The sequence below is a fragment of the Nyctibius grandis genome, chromosome 2 (genome assembly GCF_013368605.1).
Source record: "Nyctibius grandis isolate bNycGra1 chromosome 2, bNycGra1.pri, whole genome shotgun sequence".
Lineage (NCBI taxonomy): Eukaryota > Metazoa > Chordata > Aves > Nyctibiiformes > Nyctibiidae > Nyctibius > Nyctibius grandis.
The window spans coordinates 123604926-123631851 of NC_090659.1; the positions used below are offsets into that span (position 1 = coordinate 123604926).

At 45.5% G+C, this 26926-nt stretch overlaps 2 protein-coding genes across 3 annotated transcripts in view; both read left to right on the top strand.

Moving 5' to 3' along the window:
- CLNS1A (chloride nucleotide-sensitive channel 1A) overlaps positions 1-26926 on the top strand; it is a 368760-nt gene that overhangs the window by 105325 nt on the left and 236509 nt on the right. The window lies entirely within an intron of this gene.
- Positions 1-26926, top strand: part of PAK1 (p21 (RAC1) activated kinase 1) — a 76502-nt gene that overhangs the window by 36482 nt on the left and 13094 nt on the right. Inside the window, exons 3-11 of one of the 2 annotated variants that reach the window (XM_068420812.1) lie at positions 7113-7323; positions 13527-13627; positions 15053-15200; positions 16324-16361; positions 17816-17932; positions 18252-18426; positions 21482-21545; positions 23253-23301; positions 26237-26349. In XM_068420812.1, the coding sequence (XP_068276913.1) occupies positions 7134-7323; positions 13527-13627; positions 15053-15200; positions 16324-16361; positions 17816-17932; positions 18252-18426; positions 21482-21545; positions 23253-23301; positions 26237-26349 (995 nt within the window). In that variant the 5' untranslated portion in view covers positions 7113-7133. Of the gene's footprint in view, positions 1-7112; positions 7324-13526; positions 13628-15052; positions 15201-16323; positions 16362-17815; positions 17933-18251; positions 18427-21481; positions 21546-23252; positions 23302-26236; positions 26350-26926 lie in introns of those variants that run through there. The other variant, XM_068420804.1, reaches the window with a different exon arrangement.

A 26926-nucleotide genomic window follows, 5' to 3' on the forward strand; every position in this document is an offset into this window, starting at 1 on the left:
CTGTATTTTTTTGTGGGCGAGACACCCTTTTCTCACCCTGGTAACAACAGAAAAATAACAGCTTGGAAGAATGTGAGATTTCCTCCTGGTAGAAGGCAGAGAGGGAAAAACAGTTGCTGAGCATCTCCCTCCCCTCTCTCTTATTTAATATAGTTTGTTCATCGGTAAGTTGTAGTGAGTAACTTCCAGCTACTGTCTTGCCAGACTGCATGAATTATAGATGGCTCTTTTATGAGTTTTCGTGTTGACTCCAGCAATTAGTATGTGTTGGACATAGTTATCTTTATGGCATCTACTGTAGCGTAGGTTTCAGCTTCTCTGACTTTTTAATTGCTTTCTGTTTTAGCACTCAGTCATCTGCCTGTCGTGCTAAGGAATGCAAAGAAAACACAACCAGCTCGATAGAAACTTACAGTTCAGCGTGGAGCATCAGGTTTGAAATGATGTGGTTTACCAGAAGGAAAAATGACATAAATAGATGATATTTGTTCTCTATCTTTTTTTCTTTCTTTCGTGTGTGTGTTACACACAGTAGTGCCAGAAGGCTCTGCATATGTTGGGGTCCTGCTCTGCTAGATGAATGGCTCAGGAGCCTGTGCCTGTATTACAGGAAAACTACAGGCATAAACTTCATATCTACTTAACACGAATCAGCAGACCGGCGTGGATCTTTGCTCGTCTGTGTGCTCTGAACTCTTGGACGCCGTTGTTGGCACCCGTGGGTGCCGTCTTCTGTTCAGTACCTCCGCTTGCTCTCTCTTGAGCTGCCAAGTGGTTTCCTGAGTCTCTTGTCCCCTTGCGCATGGTTGTCTGTCACTCCTTCCTGTCTGCAGAAGTGTTTGTAGGTGTGAAAGGAGAGTTTGTCAGCTCTGCTGTTCGATTCTGTTGAGTCTGGGGTAATCTAATTTAGCTAACGGGCTTCAAGAGTTGGTGGGGAGGGGCAGGGAGCAGTTGAAGGCCACCATAACTTGACTTATAGCAGTTACAGGTTGCAGTATGTAATAAAACTTCTCATAAGTACTGTGTGCTGAAACAACTCGAACTTTCAGTACTCCCAAATGGCTGCAGAAACAATAGTCCTACATCATGACTGTGTCTTCCAAGTGGTGCCTGTGGGGGTTGGTTTGAGTGCTGGTATTTTAATATATGTATATAGTAGTTGAGAATAATTGTGTCCGCAGCTAAAATGTATTCCCTCATCTGACTCCGGTTGAAAAGTTCACGTGCTGTTTCATTGCTCCCCCCGTTCGCTTGATCATCCCGTGGAAGCATGAGATGATTTTCTCACAGCAGAGTGGTGCTGGTGTGAGGAAGGAAGGAAGCTCACTGCAGCGGTGCTTTGCGTTCCTCTTAGGCTGGATCGCGCCGAGCAGACCCACTCACTTCAGTGCCGTAGCACTGGTGTTATTCCGGCTGGCAAAGCAATTGCCTGGTGCTCTGAATTTGAGCAGGACCTACACAAGGGGGTTTGTTTAAAGCCTGCTTACATGTCGATTGCCAGGAGATTATTTTAGGAAGAAGAGAATTTGCGCAGTCAGCTATGCTACAGTGAGGGAGTCGGCTGCCCTCTTCAACCACTCAGTATGGCTCTGTGCTCCGGGCTCTCAGCTCTGCTGTAAAGCTCTGGAGAGGTGGGTTTAATTCTGTCAGGACAGGGTTCCATCCACATGCTTTGAAGACAACAGAGGTTCAGTGTATAACGATGCTGAGTTTGGGGATAGACTGTGCCTCTGTATCACAGAATCACAGAATCACAGAATCAACCAGGTTGGAAGAGACCTCTGGGATCATCGAGTCCAACCGTTGCCCTGGCACCACCCTGTCAACTAGACCATGGCACTAAGTGCCATGGCCAGTCTTTTCTTAAACACATCCAGAGATGGTGACTCCACCACCTCCCTGGGCAGCCCCTTCCAATGGCTAATAACCCTTTCTGAGAAGAAATGCTTCCTAATGTCCAACCTGAACCTCCCCTGGCAAAGCTTGAGGCTGTGTCCTCTTGTCCTATGGCTAGTTGCCCGGGAGAAGAGGCCGACTCCCACTTCACTACAACCTCCCTTCAGGTAGTTGTAGACTGCACTAAGGTCACCTCTGAGCCTCCTCTTCTCCAGGCTAAACAACCCCAGCTCCCTCAGCCATTCCTCGTAGGTCAGACCCTTCAGACCCTTCACCAGCTTGGTCGCCCTCCTCCACAGGACTCATGTAAGCAGGTTTTGAGGATTCCCTTTAAATAAGTAGTGGGAAAAGGCTTTTGGGAACCCTCTAGGATAGTGCTGCTATTACAGGGGATAACTTCTGTAGAACCAGTCAATTTTGTGAGTTGAAGGATTTTTCTCACGCACCGTCTCCAAACAGATTAAATAGCTCTTGTCACTCCAAACATAAAGACTTTGATGAGGAGAAAGGTCTGGGAGCTTGAGCAATGGAGAAGAAAGGAGATGGTGTACAGTAGGCTTTGCCCACATGAAAGTTGCATTTATCAAATAGGTGTAAAACAATATTGTTTGTTAAACTGTGTAACTTCTCAGCAGTTACTTTCTCATTCAGGGAATAATATAAGATAAACAAGAGCTTGTACTGCCAGTGTTTCTAGCCCTGTGGTAAAACAGTAATTCGCTTGTGCTCTATCCTTTCTGACTGAGGGATTTTGAAAAAACCCTCTTATATTGAAGAAACTGTGAGCAGACGTCCCTGGGGTTTTGCACTGGTGGAAATGAGAGTGAGGATGTTTGACATCTAGAGGTTTTTCTAATGTTTTCATGCTCTTTTTTTTTTTTTTTTTTCCCCTCAGATTCTTTTTCCTTCCCCCAGCACTAGGCCAGCCTCTGCCTGTAATCTGGGGAGGGGTTTCTTCCTCTTCTCGCTTCTTTTTCTCCAGCCTGGAGCCACATGCTGTTCTATTCTCTTCCTTGTACCACCCTTCGGTCTGATGTTGCATCCATTCCCCATTTACAGAGTAGAATAAACTTTGCTCTGTCCCCTGCCTTAGTCCCTGGCCTCTGACAGTGGGTAGCAAGCACCAGTTCTCGCCTGCTCGCCTCTCTGCCTGGTGGGAGAGGGACCCAGCAATGAGGCAGTCTCCCCTGCCACCTCAGCCGTGCCTGCAGCTGAGTCTGGCCGGTGGGGGAGACTTTGGATGCACTTTTTTTCAGACCCCCGTGAGGATAAACCAGGGTGGTACAGCAGCAAATGCGGTGCCCGCTCCTGGGGAGGGCCATTTGGCAGGCACACAGCTGCTAACATTCATCTTCCTTCTGCTTCCCTGTTTGCAGCCTGTCCTAGCACCCTCCCAGCCATTTGCTTCCTCGTGGTTAAATAAGCATCAACGCAACGAATGCAGCTCTTACGTGGCACTTCTGCTGCTGTCGTTTCACGTGCTTCAGTTGTGCCAGTTCAGTACCAACACCACTGACACTGCCATGTGCAAAGCCCATCAGCGAGGCCTCGATGTCTTCACAGACTCACAGACTGGTTGGGGTTGGAAGGGACCCCTGGAGATCATCCAGTCCAACCCCCTGCCAAAGCAGGGTCACCCAGAGCACGTTGCCCAGGGTTGTGTCCAGGCGGGTTTTGAATATCTCCAGAGAAGGAGACTCCCCACCCTCCCTGGGCAGCCTGTGCCGGGGCTCTGGCACCCTCAAAGGAAAGAAGGTTTTCCTCAAAATCAGATGGAACTTCCCATGTCTCAGTTTGTGCCGGTTGCCCCTTGTCCTGTCACTGGGCACCACTGAGAAGAGTCTGGCCCCCTCCTCTTGACACCCACCCCTAAGGTATCTGTAAGCATTGATAAGATCCCCTCTCAGTCTTCTTCTTCGTGTTGCACAAGATACATGCTCAGCAGTGGCTGCCAGATTTACCAGTTGGGTTTTAGTTTAGACTTTTTTTCCCCTCCTTAGACAAGGAGAGTAGTTGTCTGGGCCGCTTCAAGGCTGGCACTCCAGCTGTCACAGTTCTGCTCCAGTTTGTACTGGAGAATGTCATGAGGCTGAAGTGTGAGCAATGGGAGATGCGCAGGCCACATGCCACAACACGCCCAGACAAATGCACAGCTAATTTCCCCCCACCCCTCCCAAACACCCAAACTGTCCCACTGTTAAAATCAATACCCCAAATGCTGGTCTGTCATTTAAAATTCCGTTGCACAGTTGTGTTGGGAGGAGGCAGGGTTGAGGTCAGACCTCTTACAAAGCTCCCTGCGCGTGAAGTCTTGTCCAAAGCCTTACGGGCTGCGCAATACTTCCAGCCCTCTCGTTTCAGAGCAAGTGCAAAGAAACTGGAAACCAAGTAAGTGGAGGAGAAGGTGGAGCTGCAGACCAGCCATGGCTTGGTAGGCGACAGCTAGGGGAACCGCTGCTGTCAGCAAAGGCTAACATAGAATCATAGAATCACAGAACGGTTTGGGTTGGAAGGGACCTTAAAGATCATCTAGTTCCAACCCCCCTGCCACAGGCAGGGACACCTTCCACCAGACCAGGTTGCTCCAAGCCCCATCCAACCTGGCCTTGAATACTGCCAGGGAGGCGGCAGCCACAGCTTCTCTGGGCAACCTGTTCCAGTGTCTCACCACCCTCACAGTAAAGAATTTCTTCCTAATATCTCACCTAAATCTCCCCTCTTTCAGTTTAAAACCATTCCCCCTTGTCCTGTCTCTCCATGCCCTTGTAAAAAGTCCCTCTCCAGCTTTCCTGTAGGCCCTTCAGGTACTGGAAGGTGCTAGAAGGTCTCCCTTGAGCCTTCTCCAGGCTGAACAGCCCCAGCTCTCTCAGCCTGTCTCCAGAGCAGAGGGGCTCCAGCCCTCTGAGCATCTTCGTGGCCTCCCCTGGGCTCGTTCCAACAGCTCCGTGTCCTTCTTCTGTTGGGGCCCCAGAGCTGGACGCAGCACTGCAGGGGGGGTCTCACGAGAGCGGAGCAGAGGGGCAGAATCCCCTCCCTTGCCCTGCTGGCCACGCTGCTGGGGATGCAACCCAGGACACGGTTGGCTTTCTGGGCTGCCAGCGCACATTGCTGGCTCATGTTGAGCTTCTTGTCAACCATCACCCCCAAGTCCTTCTTCTCAGGGCTGCTCTCAATCCATTCTCCGCCCAGCCTGTATTTGTGCTTGGGATTGCCCCAACCCACGTGCATATGATGCAGCTGAGTGCCTTCTGCGGGCAGCGTTTGCCTTTCTTAACTCCCTGCAGCTACAAGAGCAGTATGCCCGGGGTCCAAATCTTTCCAGTTAATGCTGAGCATTGGCAGCTTGGCCAAAGAAGACTTTGAAGACTGGCAGGGTGGTGTTGTGTGGTTGTAGGACCATCGTGTGGTTGTGGGATCTATTTGGAGTGTGACCCAGTGTAGTTCCTCTGAGTCCAGCCTATGGAAAAGCAGCTCTGTGGAAGCCAGCAGCGATCTCAGCTTTGTAACCAGCCTTCTCACTTGCAGAGAGCAAACTGGTTTTGACTTTCTGCCACCCAATAATTCTCCCTGAGCGAAAACATCTTCCCTTACTGCTACTGAAATTCATAAAGCTGTTGAACTGCTTTTTTCTACCCAAACAGAAACTATTCCTGCTTTGATCTTTGTTCTGCACTTTATCCCCAACTTTCTTTTGAGAACATAATGCAGACGAATTCCAGTTTCCAGAAGGATCTCGCTGCAGCCAGACTGTGTGGAGTAATGCTGATCTCATTTGGGTGGAACAAGCTAGTTGGTGCAGAATAATCTATTACCCTGTTCCAAAGCTTCCGTCTTTAAATCCACACAGCGGGGATTATTTACTTAAGGATTTCTGTGGGTGTTGGGGATCTAGTTTTGTTTGACCCTTCCAAGAGAACAAAACGCAGTCAACTTTCCGGCGGTTTGAATTGTGCCTGAAGTGTGCCACTACCGTGGAAAGTCCAGGGCCAGCTTGGGACCAGCGAGAGCCACGGCGCTGTGTCCGAGATGACGATGGCGTGGGTGCAGCTCTGTGGCTTCCCGGCCATCTCTGCCTCTGAACCAGTTCAGCAGCTGGTTAGCAAAGTAGCCTGAGCAGCTGCATCGAAACTCTTTAAGCTGTCAATGTGCGCTCGCAGCCCAGAAAGCCAACCGTGTCCTGGGCTGCATCCCCAGCAGCGTGGCCAGCAGGTCAAGGGAGGGGATTCTGCCCATCTGCTTCGCTCTCGGGAGACCCCCACCTGCAGTGCTGCGTCCAGCTCTGGGGCCCCAACAGAAGAAGGACATGGAGCTGTTGGAACGAGTCCAGAGGAGGCCACAAAGATGCTCAGAGGGCTGGAGCCCCTCTGCTCTGGAGACAGGCTGAGAGAGTTGGGGCTGTTCAGCCTGGAGAAGAGAAGGCTCCAGGGAGACCTTCTAGCACCTTCCAGTACCTGAAGGGGCTACAGGAAAGCGGGAGAGGGACTTTTTACAAGGCCACGGAGTGACAGGACGAGGGGGAATGGTTTTAAACTGAAAGAGGGGAGATTTAGATGAGATCTTAGGAAGAAATTGTTGACTGTGAGGGTGGTGAGACCCTGGCCCAGGTTGCCCAGAGAAGCTGTGGCTGCCCCCTCCCTGGCAGTATTCAAGGCCATGTTGGATGGGGCTTGGAGCAACCTGGTCTAGAGAAAGGTGTCCCTGCCCGTGGCAGGGGTGTTGGAACTAGATGATCTTTAAGGTCCCTTCCAACCCAAACCATTCTGTGATTCTATGATTCTAAGTGCAAGCTTCAGTCTTTCTGCATCGTGCTGTGCTGGAGACAGATACAAACATTTTGATGCAGTTTTCAGTAGAGCTGGCATGGGTCTGAGAGGTCTGATGAGCTCGGCAATTTGTTGGCTCCTCTTGGGTATCTTTGTATTTACCTCTCTGCCTCCCTGCCCTACACTTCTGCTCCATGGTTTGCTTGAGAATTGGCTGTATCCTGAAACAGGCTTTTCTTGATGATCAATACCTCAAATGCTTCAACATTGTCTTGTTAACAGAAAAAAATTGGAGCTTGAGTAGAATTTGTTGCACTGACACTTGGTCTGTGTTGCTATGAGGTTACAGGCTAGTCTTCAAATACCTTGTGTGTTTTATGACGGGGTGTGATTCTAGTTTACAAAAAATAATTTTTTAATTCTTTTTATTTCTTTTCTTTTTCCCATTCCCAGTAACGGCCTCCTCAACTGAAGATGTCTAGCAATGGAGTTGAGACAGAAGACAAACCGCCTGCTCCTCCGATGAGAAATACCAGCACTATGATTGGATCGGGAAGCAAAGACGCTGGGACTTTAAACCATGGCTCAAAACCGTTGCCTCCCAACCCAGAAGAAAAGAAAAGGAAGGACCGATTTTACCGATCTATTTTACCAGGAGATAAAAGTAGAGTATTTTGTCTCTTCTCCTAAACCTCCTGTCTGAATGTTGCTCTGAATGACCTTAGTTAAGCACCTGATGCTTAGTAATGGTTTAGGTTTTAGAAAATGTTGTGTGTTTGTTTCCTGAGCAACCGTCTTGGCTGTTCTGGGGTACATAAGGTGCTGGCTGTAGATCTGTTTTTTTCTAATGATTAATCCTGCCACGATTAATCCATCCCATTTAACTCTGTTTTGTGTTCTGCACCACCCCCTTCCTTAAATTATGAGGACAACGTCCATGAAAACAGGGACTAGCTCTGTCACTTCTCAGCCTGACTTGTCCTTCATGATCTTGAAAAACAGAAATTTTTGTACCAATTACAAGCTGGCCAATTAAAGCTGGCACTGGCAGTTCCTTTGGTGGGAAGCAGAGGGACGTCTTTTGCTTGTTTGTTGTTTTAAACAGCAAATAATTTGAGTTAAGCATGACTAACAGGCCATCTCCTGCCGGGCCTGTCATATGTTACTGCATGGTCGCTTGCTCTGGTCTAGTGTTTGGGTCAGACATTGTCTACTTGCTGTTAAGAATAATCCATTGCTGCAAATTCTTGCACATTTCTTGTGAACTGAAGGAATTTTCTCCTGTTATAGGGACTGTAACAGATGGAAATTGAGGTAGGAACTGTACATGAAACTCTAATTTTTAAGTTCAGGATATTTTAAAAACCTCTTTGTCTCTCATATGAATCTTCTGAAGTGATGTCAGAAAAAAAATCTCCATCCCCTAGTTTGTGCTGGTTTCTTTTTATATCTGACCTATTTTTTGGAGTTCCTTTTTCTAATACATCAGCTTTTTTAGAGTCTGCATTGCAATGGTATCTGGACACTGGATAACTAAACTCAAGCCTAGATGTTTTCAACTTTCTGGGCTTCAGGAGGGAGGCTGCCTCTTAATTTTGGTTAGAGAAAAGTCTAATTGGAGTGGTACTTGCACTAATTTAAATAAACAAGATTTAGGTTAATTTTCTGCAAAATATTGCAGCATTTTTTATTATTATATGATACCTTCAGCAACTTTGGATTGTTTTAGAAACATGGATTTTTGATTCTGCAATCCAGAAACCCATGAACTCCATGTTAAAGATCTCGGTTAGAACTTGTGATTATTAGTATTAATCCTAAAGAGCGGCAGGATTTTCGTGGTGGCTTACTTAAAGGAGTGAGGTTTTTAAATCTCTCGGCTTAGCAGTTACAAAGAACAAAGAAATCACCTGAAATTTATGAGAGAGTAAAAGAAATGCAACCTGAAATGCTAGCTTGAACTGGATTTTAAGGGAGAGCTGCAAAAGTGAATGGTTTGGGTAAAATCAGCAGACAGGCTGTCACTGGTTTGGAGATGCCTGCGTTTACTGAAGATTGGCCAATGTGGCAGATGCTTCGAGACATGAGAGATTTTTGTTTAGCCAAGCCCAGCAGAGCCTTCTGTTGCGATACACCTGCCCGAACGAGAACGGTTGCTTCTGTCCTCTAATTCCTGTCGAGCAAAAAATACTTTTGACGCTGTCACCTTCACTTCAGATTGGTTGATTTTCATCTTATGAAAACTTCTTCTAATCTCATGTTGACAACTAAATTCCCAGTGCCTCCTGCTGCTTCAACATCAATGAAATTCCCAGGTGTTCAGACACCTCTCTTTGGTTTGTGCCTGAAATAATTTGGATGCTGTTTGTTAGTTTGGCTGGACTAAAAGGCGAGTTGGTTTCCGTTCAGTTAGAGGTATGTAGTTTGGGGCAAATCCATGACCTTTGGATCTTCACCCAGGGAAGCCAGTGATTTGTGTTTAACCTCTGGTGGGCTTGCAAAGAGCCTGTGAAGATCTAAGATGCTCGACGATTAATTTTGCTGGGAAATATGGATGTGGGCTTTTATGCTGTAGCCTGAGAGCTGCTGAAGTTGATGCTGTCAATCCCTTCGGAGAAGTGGTAGCTCTTTACTCTGGGCAGGGAACAGTACTGGAGCAGGCCCTTTACGAAGGATGGTTGGAAAAGATGATGAAGGGGTTGTGCTTTATGCAAAGGTCCAGCTCAAACGCATGAAGTCCTGCTGTGGAGCAGGCTACGGACCTGTTGAGAGCTTGTGGGTCCAGATCAGAGAGGAGGCCAACAAGGGGGGACATCTTGAGGGCATCTTTTACAGGTTACTGGGTCCAGAAGAGCAGTTCTAGCTGAAGGTGCTTTGGAAGGTGTCTTTTCCATTGTGCTGTCTCTGTGCATGAACAGAGTCATGGTGTAAAGGACACATGGGGATTAAATCCTGGGCCTCATACATATTTGCACACTTCCATTGTGCTGTGTCCCCTTGCCAGGCTGCTCTGGAGGTGTCATGCTCTGCCTGCAAAATTTAGGATGTAATTTACAGTCTTGATTTCCTGTGTCTCAACCTAAACCCCAAAACTGGTATTTAAAAAACATGTCGGCTTAATACTGGTGGGTCCTATGCAAATGGATGCAAAGCTTCTGTGACTTGTTGCTTTCAACAGGAGCTGTGAACATCTGAAGTTTCTTGGGCTCAGGGCTCATCGGTGTCCTAGTTGAGGGTATGAATTTAGCTCCTCTGAGCTTTGCTGAGCTCAGCCATAGCTTTGCACAGAGGCAGGATTTTACCTACAAGGTGACAGTTTGCAGTGCCTGGGAGCCCTTTCTGTGGTGACGGGGGGAGCACTTTACTCAACGTTACCAGTGGAGATGACCTTTCTCATCTCCGTATGCTTCAGGATGGGCTCACGGGCTTACTTCACAGTGGGACATCGAGCTTCCTAGTTGCAGCTCAAGTTGCCAGAGCATCATAAGGAAACTTTATCGGTGGCTCTTGTAACAGCATCAAATGTGTGAGGTTTTGAATGAGAAGGTGGTAAGGTGTTTGTGGGAATAAAGCACTTGGTGGTAGGCAGGCCTTCTTAAACAGATCTATGACTTCTCTTTTATTTATTTTTTTAATTTAAGATTCTTCAAGGCTTTTTGACTTATTGCAAGGATAATATAATCACTGTAGAGGGGGATTAAGTGTTTAGGAAGACTGGGAGTGCCTGTCTCTTTAATTCTTTTTATCTTATACCTCCCTACGACATAAATATCTGCTACAAAAAGCAGTTATGTTATTAATGGTTTAATACATTTAGGCTTTTAGATCTGTCAGATTTTGTATCAAAAGTGTCTGAAGTTCATTGTCCTCTGAGACTGCTGGAGGAAAATCTCTGAATTCATGTGCCAGCTTCAGGTGTGTTCACATAGTGGTGAAGTCAGTCGAGGTGCTGTAAAACCCTGAGTGTGGCAGGCAGGTGGATTTTAAAGAGTGTCCTGAGCAATTATGGTTTCACCCGCTGTAACGTTATCGCTGAGGCAAAGTGGTTTTAGTGTGAGATTGTGGTAGCTGTCCCAAAGAGTTGTTGAGAGTCAGCAAAGGGCTGAGAGGCTGTAGGGAAGGGTTGCAGGAAACCAAGATAATTGGGAGAACATTAACTTCTTCAGGGGTATGAAAACAACATAAGTCATAAATGCAGAAGAATCTCGACCTGTTTCTATATTGCAGTGTAGCCATAGTGAAACTCTCTACCTGTGTTGAACATGAATGGAGAGCTGGAGTTGGTGTGACAGAGGCCGTTGTGTTATTTCATCAGTCCCTCCAGAACTGCTGTTATTGCTCTGTGTAGCTGAGGCTCGTCCAGGCCATCATCTCCTGCTTTGGATAAGTTAGCAGTCAGCAGTCATCTCAGTTTGCTGGTTGAGTGGATGCTGGAGCAGTTGGTTGCAGAGAAGTTTGTTGGGATTTGGGTGTGCGGCACAGAGCTCAGGCTGTCTGAATGTAGAAATAAAGAAACACCCAAGAGTATTGAATTCTGGATGGCAACTTAATGCCCTTAAGTTTTTTTAGGGATACCTTCAAATCTACTGTGGCAGTCATAGAATCATAGAATCCTTTTGGTTGGAAAGGACCTTTAAGATCATCAAGTCCAACTATTAACCCAGCACTGCCAAGGCCACCACTAACCCATGTCCCTCAGCACCACATCTACACACCTTTTAAATCCCTCCAGGGATGGTGACTCCACCACTGCCCTGGGCAGCCTGTTCCAATGCTTGACAACCCTTTCAGTGAAGACATTTTTCCTGATATCCAATCTAAACCTCCCCTGGCATAACTGGAGGCCGTTTCCTCTCATCATATCGCTTATTCCTTGGGAGAAGAGACATCCACCTCGCTACACCCTCCTTTCAGGTAGTTGTAGGGAGCGAGAAGGTCTCCCCTCAGCCTCCTTTTCTCCAGACTAAACACCCCCAGGTCCCTCAGCTGCTCCTCATCACACTTGTTCTCCAGACCCTTCACCATCTTCGTTTCCCTTCTCTGGACTCGCTCCAGCACCTCAAGGTCTTTCTTGTCGTGAGGGGCCCAAAACTGAATGCAGGGTTTGAGGTGTGGCCTCACCAGTGCCGACGGCCGGTTCCGTTGTCCTGCACCATGTGTGGGTGCACATCACACATGCAGCACTCCTGCACAGCGGTGCTAGTACAGGTGCCCTCTTCTTCACCTGAATGACAGCCTTCTGGGCTGAGCTGACACTTTACTCTTTGGCTTGGAGGAACGGGCTGATCCTGTACACAGATCTCTAGAATACGGTGATGGCTCTCTGTGTATCTTTTCCTCTTGCTTTCCATCCACTGCTAATGCATGCAGCTTTTTCTGTGTACCTGCTGGATGCAGCTGCTGCTTCCTCCTTTGGCAGGCCTCCGTGCTGCAGATGCTCACCATCTGCTAACCAGCAGCTGCTTCTGTGTCTCCTTCTAGCTCCCCCCTCTGCGATGGCTCCTCCAGCATTGCAGCTTTCTCTTCTCCTTCCCCTTGGCAACTCTTCTGCGATTCATCTTCCCCCATCCCCTTTGTTTGAAAGAGGCATCGAAAACAATCTGTTCCATCTTCGTGTCCCAAATGGAGCATCTGATCCTTTTCTTTCTCCAGAATTACTCTGTGCAACTGTAACTCTGTAATGGCACAGAGAACAGTGCCAGAGCTGGTGCTGAAGGAAACAGGATTTGGTCCTTTGGGGCAAGGCCTGACACAACAAACCACCAGCAGTGTCTTAAATAGTTGCAGTATTGAGCATTAGCCTCACAGGTTTCTGAAATACCTGGGGTTGCCAAAAATGCACTGGGGAATGTCAGCCACGAAACGAATTCTGTTTGGCTTTAGATACAAAAGGCAGCACCTGGGGAACATAAGTGGTTTAGTCACCTTCTCCTGCCTCTGCTTATTTTATAACTGCAAGCAGCAGCAAACCCGAGTAGAACGTGGTTCTTCCTTCAATTGATCTCAATTTCTTGAATACAGTAAATATTAAAAGGAAGGTGGAGTCCTTAATAAGTCATGAATATGGATGAACTTAATCCAAGGCATAGTAATAATCTTGTTTGAAGACCTGACTTGAATATTTGCAGGGTGCATCTGCTTTGATTTATTTCCTTTCCTGTTTCTTCATGACTTCTCCTCCTCACCTGCCAGATTCTGCCCTCTTGCTCTGTGTCTTCAAAGCTTGTTATTAAAACCACATTTAGTTCATTTTGTGAGCAGGAAAATAGAAATGGTTTTGCTATGTAAGATTTTGGAGCAGAAGCACCCACATTACATTTGGTTTTCTTCATAAACTCTTGTTTTGAAGAAGTAGGATGAAGGAAGCAATTTTTAAGCAGTATTTGTAGTTAATTTTGTCCCTGTCTTAACATGAGAGGCTAGTGTCTATTTAACAGCATGTAACATTTTTTTTATAAGTTGCTTAAAACAACAAATAAAAAAATGTGTTCAAGACTGCACGGCTTCCACTTACTGCCACCGTAGTGCTCTTGGCTCTGACCTGTGTAAGTTTGAGTGAATATTTTAGGTAAATAGCTCTTGTGCTGTTGAGTCAAGCCCTACCAGTTCATACTTGACATACCCAAAATAGCAGTTTCCCTGTCTTACGCTTGTCCTGTGTTACAGGACTTTGATTTTTGTTGCCCACTCACTGTGGCTGCTCTTAAGTGAGGTGACAAAGTTTTAAAACTTGCTGTTTGCCCTGGATCGAAATCCTATGACTAGCAAAAGGGGGGTGTGGTTAGGTAGGTAAATTGGAAGCTATTGGGGAGATTTTAATTCTTGATGAATTTATGGATTTTTGTTTGTTATTGTTGTCTCTTCCAGCCAATAAAAAGAAAGAGAAAGAGCGGCCGGAGATCTCCCTCCCTTCAGACTTTGAACACACGATTCATGTGGGGTTTGATGCAGTCACGGGAGAATTCACAGTAAGTGAATCTGGAAGAAAAGAGAGCTCTGTGGTTTGGCTTATTGCTGGGAGGACCCAGGACCCATTAATCTTTTATATAGTAATGCTGGAAAGGCTATTACCATCGTCTGGTTTGATCTCCTTTGAAACACATCTGCAGAGGTTACCCACTAATTCCTGCAGAGAGACGGTTTGTCAAACTTGGCACATCCCAGGAGCCCGGGCTGCCGGCAAACTTTTCCTTTCCTGTTTTTTTGGCTGATGTGAACAGCAAAACATGGTATATCTCTCCTCCCTTTCCCTCCTCTCCTCTTCTAGAGCTGGATCAGGTCTACAGCATAGTCTGTGTCCGCCAAGTGGGGCTCTGAGAGTTCCCCTTTAGGAGACGCAGAACTGTGCATAACTATTTATAACAGAATGTGTATGTGCTGTCCTAAGGCTAAATGTCAGATGCTTTTATGTTTTTTTTTTTTAATTGACATGCAAAATACGATGAAGACAGAGTTGTATTTCATCATATTATTATTATTAATTTGATTACGAGGTAGTATTTAATACCAGCAGAAGTTGTTTGTGAGCAAGCTGTTTTCACCTGTCTTTAATATGCTGCTTTTTTCGAGGACTTTCCTCTCCTAACCTGAATCATGTGTACAGTTGTGTTTTGCATGTCAGCCTCTAGACTTGCTCAAGTTAACCTAGATGTACCAGCGGGGCATTACCTGAGTGGTGTATCCAGCCATCCTTTTGAACAGGGTGGGTAACCGTATTGATAAAGGATCCCAGCCACTTGCCACTTCATCTATACAAACTGTTATTCTTGCTGGGGTTGAAAGGCACAAGCCTGGTTGTATTCCAGATGTATTTATTTCCTCGCTGAAATGATGTCCCTGTAATGAAATTGAGCTTCATATGTGAGGTTAACATCTCTGCTTTCCCAGCTCTGGTTACAACAGGCACCAAACCACTGCTATCAAAGAACTCTAGTGCTACAAGAAGACCCAAATGAATGTTACATGTCCATTGCACTAGGTGCTATGTAGTGTCTGTTACTTCTGTAGTCTTTCTTGGGTATGTGTAAATATGTGTATACCTGTGCATAAAGGTGGTGAGTTTTTTTGCTTGAGGCTCTTCCTGAACTGCAGCATTTGGGTCTGCTCCTTTCTGGTTTGTGAGTTTTAGTCTTCAAAGGACCTGGGACTCCCCCAGAGCCCTGTGAGCAGAGTGACATGTGCATGTCCATGTAAGGAACGTGTGACTTGTAACTCAGGCGGTGGCTAGGAAGGTGTTGACCCACCGCCTCCTTTCCTTTCCTCTCCTCTTGTCTTCCTGTTTCCCTCACAGCACTGTGTAACCCCACAAACTGTGGCAGAGCTGCAGCAGCGGGTGAGTGTGCTGTGAACCACGTTAGGCTGCCTGTGAGCTAACGAGGTGCATCTCCCCACAGGGAATGCCGGAGCAATGGGCACGTTTACTGCAGACTTCCAACATCACCAAGTCGGAGCAGAAGAAGAATCCCCAGGCAGTGCTGGATGTGTTGGAGTTTTACAACTCCAAGAAGATTTCCAACAGCCAGAAGTACATGAGTTTCACAGGTACATGGTGATTGTCTCATGGCTGCTTTGTCTAACTTCCCATTAGTCACTGCATGTGGGGTTTCTTTTGTTTAATCAATAAGTAGATCTGGCTTTTCAAGGAAAATGTGAATGAGATTGGCTGCTCAAGCACCCCTCTTCCTTTCAAATGCTGTTCTGTTAATCCTGATGCCCAGCATAGCTACAAAAGAGGGGGCCAGTCACTTGGCTAAATCCCCGAAACACATAGGTTTTCTGAAGCTTACAGCCAGCAGTTGGATGACACATCCCAGAGTGCTGATGTTGGGTTCCCAATGATGAAAATCCCTGGATAAAACAGGCAGCTAAATTTTGCACCAGCTTCAGTTTCCAGCGTGTGTGTGGATGTTGGTCCATGCATGCTTGGGGTGAGGGTCTCTCTGCTCCCACGTGCCGTGATTGAGGAATACGCCTCAGCTGCTAGGTGCTTGATAACTGCTGGCTGGATTCCTCTAAAAAGCAAAGCTGCCAAGGTTTTGTGCCTTCTTTGTGTGGATTACCTGCCCAGTGGAGGACTCCTGCAACCACCGCTCCTTTTCCCTTTCAGCTCTAACTCCTTCCCTTTCTAAATATTAACCCCTGCTTTGGTTCTTATAAGGGGATAGAGCCATGTCACCAGAACTGGTATTGATTAGGAAGGCTCCAGGCAGGGATAAAAGCACAAATCTTCCCCATATGTGCCTGGATAGTCAGACAAGAAGCCCACCAGTTTACTCATAGGGTCCTCTGTTACTGTTCCAGGAAGTTCAGGTGGCTGAGACTGAACGTCTTGGAGGTCTTGAGCTAACTGCAATGCCTCTGCTGGTGATTTAGCCCATTGAAAATATTTTGTATATATGGATGGAGAACAGTATTCACTCAGGTGTTGCTCTGGGAAATTCCTGCAGCAGGGGACTGGGGCCCCTGCATTTGTCTGCAGAATTTTTCCCCCCTATTCCTGTATCTGCCAGGTGTCACCTTGTTCTGGGGAGCTGAAGTTAATGTCTAGGTTTGGGAGCAGCCTTTTTTCCTGCCCCTTCTGAAGGGAGTTTGTCTCTTTCTCCTCTCCCTGTTGCTGCTGCGTTTGCAACTCGTTTATAACTGCATTACTGTCTGTCTCTTTCAGATAAATCCACAGAGGATTACAATTCATCAAATACATTGGTAAGACTTATATTCACATTCTGTCTCAAGTTTTGGGATTTAAAAGCTTGCATTAAGTAGTGTTGGCTACATGTAAACTTTTAGTTTGCTTAGTGTTTTAAAATCTCAACTATATATATTTATATAGTGAACATATGTTTATAAAAACAGGCAAATTATCCTAAAAAGGCAGGCTGCTCTCATTTTTATTTTTATTTTTTCAACTGAGGGAGAATCAAGTAGAGAGAAGAAGCTTTTATTAGAGAGTAGTGAAGTAGTAAATAGAAATTAGGGAGTTAAGGAGTAGAAGTAGTCCTGTTTTCATAGAAGTTGATCTGTTCCTGTACCTAGAATTTGATAACCGCTCTGCTTTCAGGTTTTATATGTCTCTATAAACATCTGTGATCTAACACAGTTTAATTACTAACCTGCAAGGTCTGATTGACCAAAACAAATGTAGATTAATGTTGATTAACCAAACTAATCTCCAGCAGAAAAGGAAATAAAAGGTTCTCCTCCTCTCTGCTTGACCTTCACTCTGTGCTTACCAGAGCAGGCACCACTCCTGTTTCATTTGTTAGGAGACACGAGCTGAAAAGCTCTGTAACATTTCTGTATGTGCGTGTGAGATGGAGGAAACAAACCATTTAATTTAAGGTGATTCATAAAAACTCACAGTTCCTTCATCTCTTGTTTTCTTCCTTCCGTGCCACTATCTAGAGTTGGCTTTTTCTGCTCCCTCCAGAGGCAGCATATTCAGATCTGAGCATTTAGGACTCTCTGCGAAAGGAAAAGGAGAATGTTTCTGCCATTGTTCATTATTGCATGTCATTGTATGTCAGTCCTCAGGAGCTTAGAACATCTGAGGCTGTTGGATTTTAAAGTAAATCTTGAAAAAAGCAGTAGTTACCAGTCTACTGAGGTAGCCTGATGTTTTTGGAAGACACTGAGTAACTTGAATTTTGGGGACATTCAGGAAATTCCCAGTTCATAGGTGTGTGTTCTTGTTGCTTTTAACAGGCTAAGCTCTTGTGTTGTGTCAAGTGCACTGCAGCAATTATATGTCAGGATGATGGTCACTTCAAGTATTTTAGGTTCAGTGAAATATTACGTTGTTTTCCCCCTCTTTCAGAGAAAACTTTATTTTAATACTTTTTCCCCTGCCACTCTTAGGGAACTGATGATGCACAAGCAGAACTGGTCTAGTGGGTTGAGGACCTCACCAAGTTTATTTTGAAATGTTTATAGTGTAAAGGATGCCGTGAACTTCAAATCCAGTTTCAAATTTAAAAGGTTAAAAGTGGCTTTGATTTCTAATCACAGTATTGCAAAAAATTCCACATATTTTTATTAACCACTAAAACTTTTTTTAAAACCATCATTGTTCCTATTTTTCATTAAATTTTCTTCTAAAAAGCAATTTTAAAAGGGATTTGAAAAGATTTTTTTTTTGCTATTTGTGTGACCACACGCAGAATGTGAAGGCTGTCTCTGAGACCCCCGCAGTGCCCTCGGTGTCTGAAGACGAAGATGATGAAGATGATGCAGCTCCACCCCCTGTGATAGCTCCGCGACCTGAACACACAAAATCTGTGAGCACAAATCCTTCCTTCAGTCCCCACCGCTGCAGCCACAGTTGGGTCTTGACTGTGACTGTGACTCCTCACATAGTGCTGAGCCCTTCTTGGGAGTGGGAGGGTGGAGCTGAGAGCTATTTCTTCTGGCAGAGCACCTTCATATTATCACCTGCCTAGTTGTGGGGGGCACAAGAGGGTCCTTGCTTAGTGACATTAGCTGTTAACAAAGTAGCTATAGAAATGCATCCCTGACAACAACAACAATAATAAACAGAAGTGTTTCAGTCTTTTATCTGATTTGTATTAATATGTATGTTTTTCTCAACCAAATCAGATATACACCCGCTCTGTGATAGAGCCTCTTGCTCCTCCTACCAGAGATGTGGCGACCTCTCCTATCTCTTCTCCCTCGGAAAACAGCACAACAGCGCCTGACATGCTGGTCAGGAACACGGAGAAACAAAAGAAAAAGCCAAAAATGTCAGATGAAGAGATCTTGGAAAAATTAAGTATGTCCTTTTTTAAAAAAAATATTAAATTCCAGGTCCTGCTGTGTTGATTTCTCAAAGTCTTAATAAGCTGAAATGTTTTGACATTGCCATTTTGAGACCCCTTACTGAAGACATTGCATTGCGACTGTGTGCCAAAACTGGGCACAGATGTAAGCAGGGAGCATAGATGTAAGCTGAGCACCTGTGATGCCAGCTGAAGTCCCCAGGGAGTTACAGATCCTCAGGCTCTGCAAAAAAAGCCCTGAATAAGTAGCATCTACTTAACTACCAAGTCTGAGATTGTTCCACATCTTCTGTAGCTCTGGAGCACAGATGATTATACTGAAATGTTAAATTTAAGGTGAGCAGAGCTTCCTACTGTGTCTAAGAAGTGGAGAGAAAATTAATGCATCCCCGAGTTTGCCTTCCACAATACCATGATGTGAAGTGACTTGGTTATTTTTAAGTGCCCTGACATTCTGTGGGTACCCAAATTAGTGGTGTTTTTCTGAGAAAAATTCACCATGTCTCTCTGTTGTGTCCTAGTGTCTTTAACAGTCCCTACCTTCAGTTCCCGAGTCTTTTAAAGTGCTCCTCTGCTGTCTGGTATTTTTGGGTTGTGCTGCGGCATATCTGACAGCTGAACTAGCTCTGCTGTGCAATTGATTGCTGTGCTCAGCCTGGGCCAGTTTTTATTAGGGTGGAGCATTTCTCAGCCTTTGAACTGCTAACCCTGTGTTAATGACATACATGCCATGCTTGTCAGTTGGTGTAAGTTGTGTTAGCTCCCCTGTGCTCAGGCTGGTGTCCTCGGTTGAGGCTATACCCCTAAAGATCAGTATTTTATGAAGCAAAGACTAGTAGCTAGATGAAGGAAAATTTAATCTGAGGGTATATTTAAAAAAAAAAAATAAAATGGCATCTGGGTACCTCATTCCTCTAAATAAAGCCTGAATTGAATTGATGGCATGTTAACTGGAACTGCTTGCTGTTGGAAAACTCATACCCATTGTTTTGAAACAGCAACTTTACTCGCTTAATTAGCAAGACCTTTGTGCCATTAAGGATTCAAGCCATTTTTGTGACCAGGTAGGGCAAGCAGGGCAGTGGCAGGAAAGAGGTGCTATTCTAATAGAAATACACTCACTTCTGTGATGAAAGGAAATGCAAGTGCCACTCTTAGGAGTGTCGGGTGGCAGATGTGCCTTCTGACACCTCGCTTACTCCAGAAGTGGTGTGCAGTGCTGAACTGATCCTTTAGCATTGAGGGGTTTCATTATAAATATGTGGGGGGGTGTGTGAAGTTCAGTGGCCGTTGTTAGGTGTCAGCTTGTAGATGTGGGCTAGTCAGAAATATGCAATTAAGTTTAATCCTGTTGTAAACTGATGTTTTTCCGCTGAGAGCGGTGGAGTTGTGCAAAAACATGCAACCCTTTCATGTTTTGGTTTGATATGTGAATAAAATTACTAAAATCTTAAAGCATGTATATATATTTACACGTACTGAAGGTGTGCAAAGGTTAAAAGGAAGCTGGTAAGACTCCACCTCTTATTAGCATTAACACAGCATTGGTGCAAACATCAGTGAATCCTTGCCTGGCTTTTTGAAAGGTAGGAAACATTACCCCAATTACAGATGAGAGCATTAAATGGGGCAAGATTGACAGCTGCCTCTTGTCACTGCAGCACTGTCCTGTCACTGCCTTGGGGAAACATTTGCTGGTCTTGCAGTCTGAACTTGGAGCCTGTGTTGGGCTTTGGGGGAAAGTTTATGAACATTTGCTCAGAAATGCTTGTCCTCGGGGCAGACAGCATTGCTTCCGTAATTGTACATGGGGTTTATATAGTCAGATTTCTCTTCCCACCCTCCCCTCCAAACATGAACCATATTCCTTTCCTTTACCTCTGCCTGCCCTAAACCCTGTGGGTTTGGCTGCTCTCCAGTGGCATCTGAAAATAGCCTGCTCTTACTCTGCTTGCTACTGGATTTCTTGGCCTAATGACCGTGAGCAGTTTCTTTGCCAACATACATCTGTTGAGGCTCAGCCCTAGACCCCTGTGAAAGCAGCACCATATGTTGGCAGCTTGAGTGACTTGCAAACACCAACTCAGATGCAGCTCTGCATCCCTTGATCCTATTAGCCACCCTGCTGCTGTTAGAGAGGAGACTCGCTCCCAGCTGAGCTCTAGGAATTGTTGGCTCCAATTTCTTCAGCCTAAAAAGGGTGCGATTCCTGCCTGTTATGAGTATCAGTTAATGTTTGAAGGGAGTGTTGCGTTTCAGTGATGCTCCTCTTGTCACGTTAGGGGAGGATGAGCTGAGATTGCCTCGGGTTGCTCTCCAAAACCAGAGCAATGCTGCAGTCACATGGTAACTGCTGCTAAAACCTGCATTGACTGTTGGGTGGCCTAGAAGACCAGCTGAGCAATGGCCAGGCCAGGGGAGGTTTGGCTCTGAAGGGTCTCTCCAGCTTTGCACCTGAGTATTGCAACCCAGTCACTGGGTCAGTAATGGCTACGGTCCTGAAGGTACAGAAATGTCATAAATATTTCTGTTCCACCAGAAATTGTCATGGTGTAGGGAAATCTTTGACTGGATTTGCCACAGACTGGGCTCTAAGATGGATGAGGCCCTGGCCTCCAAATTCAGAAGACATTGCAGTGCGAGAGCATTGTAGATCATCCAGTGTGTTGAAGCTGGGGATGACTTTTAAGTTGCAGGTTTCCAGCAAATAATTGTATTTACATGTGTAAGGGCCGTGCGTCCCCATCCTGTGCCTAGCAGTGAGCAGTCACTGGCTGCTAATGAAGATTAAACGTGCTTATTGGCTGTGTGCCACCGTTTCTGAAGGGAAATACCTGTGAGAGGGGAATACTGCAGCTGGTATGTGTGTAAATAACTGAGGACTTCCTTGGTGGTCGTGTGCCTCTGGATTTCTGATGAGTGGTTCACGAGGCTCGGCAGAGCCCACTGTGGCTGTGGGGCTGCTCTTAAGGTGCAGTTGGTTCTTATAGCTGTGTGAAAAAGTACTCATAAAATCCTCTTGTTTTTTTGTTGGTTTTTTTTTTGTAGGAAGTATTGTGAGTGTGGGCGATCCAAAAAAGAAGTACACGTGTTTTGAGAAGATTGGACAAGGGTTAGTATACGCTTCTTCTCTGTCCCATACCTTTTCTTATGCCAAGAAGGAAACCAGGCTAAGTTAGCTTACTGGGAAAGCTGTTGGTGATGAAAGAAGGATGTTGAGGTGTTGGAGCGAGTCCAGAGGAGGGCGACCAAGCTGGTGAAGGGTCTGGAGGGTTTGACCTATGAGGAACGGCTGAGGGAGCTGGGGTTGTTTAGCCTGGAGAAAAGGAGGCTCCGAGGTGACCTTATTGCAGTCTACAACTACCTGAAGGGAGGTTGTAGTGAAGTGGGAGTCGGCCTCTTCTCCCGGGCAACTAGAGATAGGACAAGAGGACACAGCCTCAAGCTTTGCCAGGGGAGGTTCAGGTTGGACATTAGGAAGCATTTCTTCTCAGCAAGGGTCATTAGCCATTGGAAGGGGCTGCCCAGGGAGGTGGTGGAGTCACCATCTCTGGAGGTGTTTAAGAAAAGACTGGCCATGGCACTTAGTGCCATGGTCTAGTTGCCATGGTGGTGTCAGGGCAATGGTTGGACTCGATGATCCCAGAGGTCTCTTCCAACCTGATTGATTCTGTGATGCTTTGGAGAGTTTATTTTGTTTTGTTTTCTTTTTATTTTTCTTTTTTTCTTTTTTTTTTTTTTTTTTTTGGTGTTTTGGTTGTTTTGGTGGGTTCCACTCTCCCCAGCTCTTCTCCCTGTGCCTGGCAAAGTCTTGAGTCACAGGGACGGGATTTTTTGTGCAATTGTGTTTTTAATGTAAAAAAATATGTCCTTAGATGATCAGGTTGCTAAATATAGCTGCAAGTAGGGGAAGAACTACTTATTTTCAGCATGCAAGACAATCTTCAAATTCCAGATTTGCTCTCTGAATTAACTCTCCTTGATGAGGGTGTTGTGCCCATCTTCACAGAATCACAGAATCAATCAGGTTGGAAGAGACCTCTGGGATCATTGAGTCCAGCCATTGCCCTGACACCACCATGGCAACTAGACCATGGCACTAAGTGCCATGTCCAGTCTTTTCTTAAACCCCTCCAGAGATGGTGACTCCACCACCTCCCTGGGCAGCCCATTCCAATGGCTAATGACCCTTTCTGAGAAGAAATTCTTCCTAATGTCCGACATGAACCTCCCCTGGCGAAGCTTGAGGCTGTGTCCTCTTGTCCTATCACTAGTTGCCTGGGAGAAGAGGCCGACTCCCACTTCACTACAACCTCCCTTCAGGTAGTTGTAGACTGCAGGGTAGAGGGAAAATAGGGGCTGGGGGAGAGGCGAATCAGCGCAAATCGCTGAGATCTACTGTCAGCCCCACGTGCTGAGGCTCGAACTCCCGTTCCCCTCACTACAAATGCCACGTTTGTTTACTTTAGCTGATCCTATCTGCTCTGTAGTCATGTTGGGCAGTCTGCAAGCCGAGACAGTGCAGTCATGCCAGTTTAAACGGGATCAACTCACGGTCCTAAAAGCTGTGCTAAGGGTTCGGATGACCATGGTGTCCCTTATGAGGAGCTTTGTTCCCCATGAATCCTCTGGCGTCTACTCCAACAGCAGTCTTGACTCAGAAATATTTCAGATGATCTTTACCACTGGAATTATTGCATGAAAAGGAATGGGACTGAGAGCACTTCAAACAGACAAGTGGGAAGGGGCATGTGTTAAGCTCTCACTCTTGCTATGAGGCACTAATAAGTGTTTTTTTTCTTTTCTCTGTTTTGTTTAGAGCCTCAGGTACAGTTTACACGGCAATGGATGTAGCTACAGGACAGGAGGTAAGAGCTGCCAGAATACCACAGCAGTGGATTTTGGATTGTGTCCTAAAAGTTCAAGCTGATGCTACAAAATAAAGACGGTCTTTCAGGGGTTCATGACATCTTATTTTTAATGAGGTATTTATTTCCTTACTAATGAGGCATGGTTGAGTGGTCTGAGTGGAGAACTGGAAAAAATTATTTCCCAAGTTTTGATTCCTGAAACATTTTATATTTATAAAGAATCTTTCTGTGGCCACAAAGGCTAAAAGCAAATGTTCGGCCTGGATAGTTCCTCAGTAGAAGTGTATCTCTTCATCCCCAAGATTCCTGTCTGTCCCCATTTAAACTCTTTTATATGCCGTTTGCTCCTTTGCTTCCTACACTTATACTAGTTGAGTTGCATAGAAATTGTTCCTCTCCCACCTTCTGCCTGCTTGCTTTCTGCCCTTGAATTGAGAGACAAGGAATGTCTGTCTGTTTTTTTCCCCTCCTGAATATTGAAAAGTGTCCTGCATATTGTGTGCATAACAGACTAGTAGTGATGGCTACACAGCACCTGTGGAAACCGTTATGGCTAGGTGGAGGAGTTTTAAAGAGGAAAGTGTATGCATTATTCCCAATATATTTATGGGAGTCTGCAGCAATGCGGGTCTACTTTGCATTTGTACAATGTCAGGGTTATCCACCAATAGGTTTCATAACTGTGCTTTTTGATGAAACTCCTTCACCCCCTTTTCTGGTTTCTGAAGTATTAATGCAGTTTAATTGCAGCCTCTGAGGAAGGGGCGTTGCATTTATTTTGAAGCAATGAGAAATTTTATAGGAGGAGGAATTCCTTTGATGGTTTTCTGCTTGCTTTCTGGACCCCTTCGGTGACTCCCATGTGAATATTTGAACCCTGGTATTACAATAGACTCTGGTCTGTTTGAGCCCTGGTATTACAATCATTCCCATTGCACTAGTGTGATCAGGCTCTGGATTTTTAAATTTGCGTTTGGGATCGCTGTAACCTTGGCATGCTGTTGAGCTGCTCCTTTCTGTGAAGCAGGCTGCTACCAATCCTTTGAGCTCGGTGAGTGGCAACACGTTTTGGAAGCACTGGAAGGAAGCTGCTTTGTTTTGCACTATACTGGAGTCTTGGGCAGCTCCCAGGATTGAGAATAGTGAAGTTTTTCACTGATGGAGGCTGTTTGGTGTAACTACAGCTGTTTATTTTGTATCCCAATGCACGGGACAGTCTTAGCTAAGGAAAATGCCCCTGTATACACTTGAACCGTGGGTCTACCTCTGAACAGGAGTGAGGAAGTACAGGAGCTTCTCTGAACCTCCCTCAGTATTGGTCTGGGATTTCTTTATCTGCATCAAATGCCTTCTCTCTCTTCTTCATCTTTCATTCTCCTCTCTGGTCCTGCGCAAGGAGCAGCATGAGGTTTTTGGGTTTGTCTTTTTTAAGTGCTCTTTGGCAGCCCTCGTGAATACGGCAGAAGAAGAGCATGGTGTCTGTATGTTCTTGCCTTATGTGTTGGGATTTTTCTATGGTCTCCCCTGCTATACTATCAAAATGCTAATTGTATCTGTCCATATTGACACTATGTGGCTTATTTCTTTTAATCCTTGCTTTTGTGAGCTGGAGTTTCTGGCTCCCCTCCATTCACCTCTGCAAGCAGCAGTTTTGTAAAGGCAGAATTACATTTCATTCTCTTTGCCTAAATATTGTACCAAATCCAGTTGGGTTGTAATGTCTATGGAAGTGTTTCTGCCTCCTGCTGTGCTGAGTAGTCTTATTGATTTGAAGGCTTGTCTGAGGGCCAGGTGCTCTCATGAAGTGCTGGTAGCGTGGAGAGTTGGACAAGAGTTAAAAACATGTCGTATCCTCCTGTTCTTTGCACATATACCTGCAGAGTAGGTACTGTGGAGCAGGCAGAAAACTGCTAAGCCAAAGGGCCACAGCTGATGAATCTGTCCCTTTTTCAGTTACAACTGGGGAAAAAGCTAAATCCAATTCACTTATTTTCAGCCTTTTATCTAAACACTGGTGCTTCTTTCCCCTGGGTCTTGCTGTGACAGAAATAGAATTACTACCTTGAAGTACTAAGCTTAGGCTACGTTATTTACTCCTTCCATGCATGGCTGCCCTGCTGTAGATTTCTAGAAGCGCAGATTTGCATGGGAGGAAAAAAAAAAAAACCACCCAAAAACTGCCAGAAACATCCAATCCAAAATAAAATTAATAAGAATCCTTTAAGAAATAAAAAGGTTTGGACATATCAGTCCATACTAGAGTAAGGGGATCTCTTCCTTGCTACCAAGACATTGTAGATGGAGATGACTATCCAACTGTGACATAAAGGTCCAGTATGAAAATAGTAATTCCCCTTGTCCTTTTTGGCATTAAATATCCTCCAGCATGTGTGGGAATGGACTGGCTCCAGGAACTCAGAATCAGATGATGATCACAGAATCAATCAGGTTGGAAGAGACCTCTGGGATCATCGAGTCCAACCATTGTCCTGACACCACCATGTCAACTAGACCATGGCACTAAGTGCCATGTCCAGTCTTTTCTTAAACACCTCCAGAGATGGTGACTCCACCACCTCCCTGGGCAGCCCCTTCCAATGTCTAATGACCCCTGCTGAGAAGAAATGCTTCCTAATGTCCAACCTGAACCTCCCCTGGCCAAGCTTGAGGCTGTGTCCTCTTGTCCTATCACTAGTTGCCCGGGAGAAGAGGCCGACTCCCACTTCACTACAACCTCCCTTCAGGTAGTTGTAGACTGCAATAAGGTCACCTCTGAGCAACTCGCAGAGTTATTAAATGGCTGAGCAACCCATGATGAAAAAGTTGTTTTCTTGCTTCACGTGAATGTGGGATGAAAATAAACAACAATGGTACTGGCAGGTTTCTAGGGGACTCCTGTAATAATTCTTTACTTGGTCTTTCTTCTTTGCAGGTTGCAATCAAACAGATGAATTTGCAGCAGCAGCCCAAAAAAGAACTGATTATTAATGAAATCCTTGTGATGAGGGAAAACAAAAACCCCAACATTGTCAACTACTTGGACAGGTATGTCATGATTTGAAGAGTTCACAAAGGGATTCTGGAAAACACTTCCTTGTCACTGTCTTAAATGATCCTGTCTCAGCTTAATGCAGGTATAGGACAACCTTGCGTTGCTTAATGCATGTGCCAGCGTTGGGGTGTGGGTGGCTTTGGTGGTCTTTCTCCATATCCTAGGAGAAACAGGGGTCTGAATCGGTATTCAAGGGGTATCTAGGCTCTCTTTAGAGATGCTGGCAGCAAGGGCATTAGCAGTATGCTGTCAGGACTCCATTTTTCAGCTGTCTCCTTTGCCAAATTTGACAAAACAAGCTGTTTCCTTCCTGTTCCTAGAGGAGAAATAGAAATAGTTTAAACTGTGTTATTTGTATTTGCTTTCCTCTTCTTTCCTCTCCCACTGAGCAATGCTGCCATTCTGCTTGTGGAGGAGCAAACTCCTTCCCAGGCTGGTGGTAATCTTGTTCCTGTGACTGTCTGCTGACGTTTTCTACACAGTAGCACAATGGTGATGGGGGTGAATAACATACGACATATAACCAAGCAAGGTTGCTTTCTTGTGGCTGTGAAGAAGGGAGAAATGGTG